Raw genomic sequence first — 3,584 nt, 5'->3', positions numbered from 1 at the left:
TATCTATGTTAAATATATCAATGAAAACATATCCACGCAATCATGTCCATGTTATATATCCATTATGCATCATCCACATCATATTTTCTGAGCGGATACCTCAATTAAAACATATCTATGCAATCAAGTCCATGTTATATGTCCATTATGCATCATCCACATTATATTTTCTAAGTGGATATCTGTCTAGATTTCTGATTTTTTTTAAAAAAATTTATACATATGTTTTTGAAATTTTTTTGTTTGATAAATAAACTATAGTATAATAGATCTTAAAACAATGAGAAAATAAAATTATAACTCATTTTAACAAAAAAAATATTTTATGTCTTTTACAATACAGAAAAATACAAAACAAAATAGATGAGAAAAAATAATTACTGTTTTTGAAATCTGGGTTTAATCGACTATTCATTAGTTCGCATCCACTTTATTGTATTTACGAGTGGCAAATTTGGATTAACAAAAAAAAAGTTACCCAATAACTATAAGTGTTTTTTTGGTAAGAATGAAACTTAGAAATTGTTTTTGAATGTAAATAACTCAAATGATAATGACAGATACAATGACCGAGTGACGGCACAACCACGGCGTGAACGTTGACGGGTGGTTTATAACTTTATATCAGAAACTCTGTTATCTCGCCGTTAAATATTTCTATCAAGAATTAGAGCAAAAAAAAAAGAAATCAAAAACAAAAAAATTGCGCAGTTGTTCGGGAGACGAAAGGAAATAGCGAAGGAAAAAGAAAAAAATATTAAAGACATAAATCAATTATTTTTGATAGATTGATCGATTCGTGTCTCGTATGTTGAAAATCTCCGATCGGCCATGAAAGGCGTCTCCTCGGCGCCCGGAGATTACGTCTACTTCAAATCTCAGGTTCCTCTTCACAAGATTCCCGTAAGTTTCTTCTTCTTCTTCTTCTTTCTCTTGGTCTCTTTCTCTTTGACTTTCGATTAATTTCAATTCTGCATTTGTTTCCGCTGTTGAATCAGGTTTTATATTCAAGCTCGGGTCGTTTTGATGTTCATTTTCGATTGATTAGATATGGGGTTTTAATTGGCTGACGCTAGTTTTAGGAGAATTCTTTGTGTGAGTAGATAGGTTTATGCAGCTGAAATTTCACATAATTTGGGTTTCAATTTTTGCTTAATCCATATGCTTAGGTTCATGAATGCATTTGGCTTTATGTGCAATCTTTAACTGCAGATTGGGACAAAGCAATGGCGTTACTATGACTATGGTCCAAAGACTGTTCCTCCACTCATATGTATTCCTGGAATCGCAGGAACTGCAGATGTTTACTATAAACAGATTATGTCACTCTCTATGAAAGTATGTCAAATTCAACGTTTATCTGCAAACAATCTTTTTTTCTTTTCTTCTTATCACATGTGGCTTTAAGCACTTGTTAGGCTATGGTAACTAAGATGCTTCTGTGTTGCTGTGCCCTTGGAGGCTGATTATATATCTCTCAAAATGTTGAACTTGTTTTCTTGAATGCTGTTTAAATCTGCAGGGTTATCGGGTAATTTCAGTTGACATTCCACGGGTTTGGAATTATCATGAATGGATTCAAGCATTTGAGAAATTCTTGGACACCATTGATGTTCATCATGTAAGATCTCTTTAAGTTACACAACAACATCTTTGATTCTAAATGTTTGAAGTTATAGCATTGCAAGTGATTGCTCTTGACCATTATTAACAGGTGCATCTCTATGGTACCTCCCTTGGAGGCTTCTTAGCACAACTCTTTGCTCATCACCGTCCAAGACGGGTTAAATCATTGGTTCTATCAAATACATATTTGGATACTCGAACTTTTTCTGCTGCAATGCCATGGGCTCCTTTGTATGTCTTTCTTATATAATTTTCCTTGTTTACATTTTTCTTGCTTGTGCCTAAGGATTTGTACTGACTCTATACACTTTTTTGGGATGCACTGTGCAGTGTTAGTTGGACTCCTTCTTTTTTGTTGAAACGATACGTTTTAACAGGAATACGTGACGGACCTCACGAACCCTTTATTGCTGACTCTGTCGACTTTGCTGTTTCTCAGGTGGTTTCCTCGATTATTTGTCTCCTTCAATATTTTCTTGAGCAGATCTGAATAACATTTGACAAAGGATTTGGAGATGAACTTACTATCCACGGTTCCTTTGGTTTGCTCTGATATAGGTTGAGACATTGTCAAAAGATGATTTGGCTTCCCGGTTAACTTTAACAGTGGATACTGCTTCCGTGGGATCTCTACTACTCTCCAATACATTCATCACTATAATGGATGTAGGTTTTGACTAACTCTAATTTTGTAAATGCAAGTAAGTTTTCATCGTCTAACGATGCTGTTTTGTCCTCTGAATTAGACGAATGATTACTGCGCAATTCCACAACTTCTTAAGGATGAACTTACAGAGAGGTATCCCGAAGCAAGGAGAGCTTACTTAAAGACTGGAGGAGATTTCCCATTCCTATCACGGCCTGATGAAGTCAATTTGCATCTTCAGGTATATACACACTCAGCATCTACAACCCCAATTACTTATGCGTTTACCCGTTTTATGAAAGAAATTGCTTGGTACAGGAACATTATTTTGTTGCATATAAACATTGCATCTATATGATTAATCTCACTCTATGTGTGTAGCTACACCTAAGGCGGGTAGGAGTAGAACCACGGCCTGAAGTGGTAAAAACCATATCAAAAGATGGCGCAGATGGCACAGACAGTAGTAGCCAGAGCAAGAAGAAAACTGATGAGGAAAAAGAAGACCGTCGCAACAATATGCCTCAAGGCCCTGGAAATTCATCTTCGGATCAGTCACCGACGCTTCCAGAAAGTTCCGGGAGCTCCAATGATCCGCCTCTACCCACAGACACTGTTCTGTTGCAGAGTACATCAAAGGACAACCTCATTTTAGTGCAAATGATCAATGGTGAAGTTTATCAGTCCTTTGTGCTTTTTACGTTGTGTTACTGTACATTGGTTTTGGTTCACGGTGGTTTCATCTCCAGACAATTGGTTTAGTGTTTTTAATTTATATATTACCTCTTTTGCTGTTAAATCTTCATTAACTAATTTTTTCTTGGGTTTTTTTTATTTGTTTTGGTTTCTCTTGTACTTTTGTTTAAGTTCGACAGACAAAGCAAAAGTTATTTTCTTCTTTGTATGTTTAAGTTATTATTGGGAGATAACGTGTGTTGGGTTTGTTGGGATTAAACCATGTGCTTTCTTATACTTCCACACACTGCACGATTGACATCTTTATTTATAATAGCTCTGGTGTCGAAAAGTCAAATAATTTTCTCCTTATTTTCTTTTTCTGAGTATTAGTGAGAATAATCCCAAATTAGCTTTTTATACAAACTACTTTAGTTTTGAGAATGAATAACTTGTGTAAATTAAGATTCTTTTAACTTCATTCATTCTCTCCGCATTAGTATAATGGATTCAACTAGTCAGACTTATACAAACAAAATACAATTGATACCAAGTTTAACTGGTATTACTAAATCTATTCATCTAATACAATTACTACAACAATTTTCTCCTTATTTTCTTTTTCTGAGTATTAGTG

At 34.8% G+C, this 3,584-nt stretch overlaps 1 protein-coding gene across 1 annotated transcript; it reads left to right on the top strand.

The window, feature by feature from the left end:
• The first annotated feature begins 674 nt into the window (after positions 1-674).
• On the top strand, positions 675-3,071 carry LOC18014407 (maspardin). The gene is made up of 8 exons (XM_006396724.2): positions 675-903; positions 1,213-1,338; positions 1,523-1,621; positions 1,715-1,857; positions 1,957-2,065; positions 2,185-2,292; positions 2,373-2,513; positions 2,654-3,071. Exons 1-8 carry the CDS (start codon positions 832-834, stop codon positions 3,032-3,034), a joined length of 1,179 nt encoding a protein of 392 aa, XP_006396787.1. The 5' UTR covers positions 675-831; the 3' UTR covers positions 3,035-3,071.
• The last annotated feature ends 513 nt before the right edge of the window (positions 3,072-3,584 follow it).

Source organism: Eutrema salsugineum, unplaced genomic scaffold (genome assembly GCF_000478725.1).
Source record: "Eutrema salsugineum unplaced genomic scaffold, Eutsalg1_0 scaffold_3, whole genome shotgun sequence".
Lineage (NCBI taxonomy): Eukaryota > Viridiplantae > Streptophyta > Magnoliopsida > Brassicales > Brassicaceae > Eutrema > Eutrema salsugineum.
The sequence above is the reverse complement of the archived record's forward strand: the minus strand, read 5'-3'. Positions and strand labels throughout refer to the sequence as shown.

What these genes read in the sequence shown, in the direction of transcription:
- LOC18014407 (XM_006396724.2), top strand. Translation starts at nt 832, where the DNA reads ATGAAAGGCGTCTCCTCGGCGCCCGGAGATTACGTCTACTTCAAATCT. An exon ending in ACACCATTGATGTTCATCAT is followed by an intron (nt 1,622 to 1,714) that starts GTAAGATCTCTT and finishes CATTATTAACAG; the next exon opens with GTGCATCTCTATGGTACCTC. An exon ending in CATTCATCACTATAATGGAT is followed by an intron (nt 2,293 to 2,372) that starts GTAGGTTTTGAC and finishes CCTCTGAATTAG; the next exon opens with ACGAATGATTACTGCGCAAT.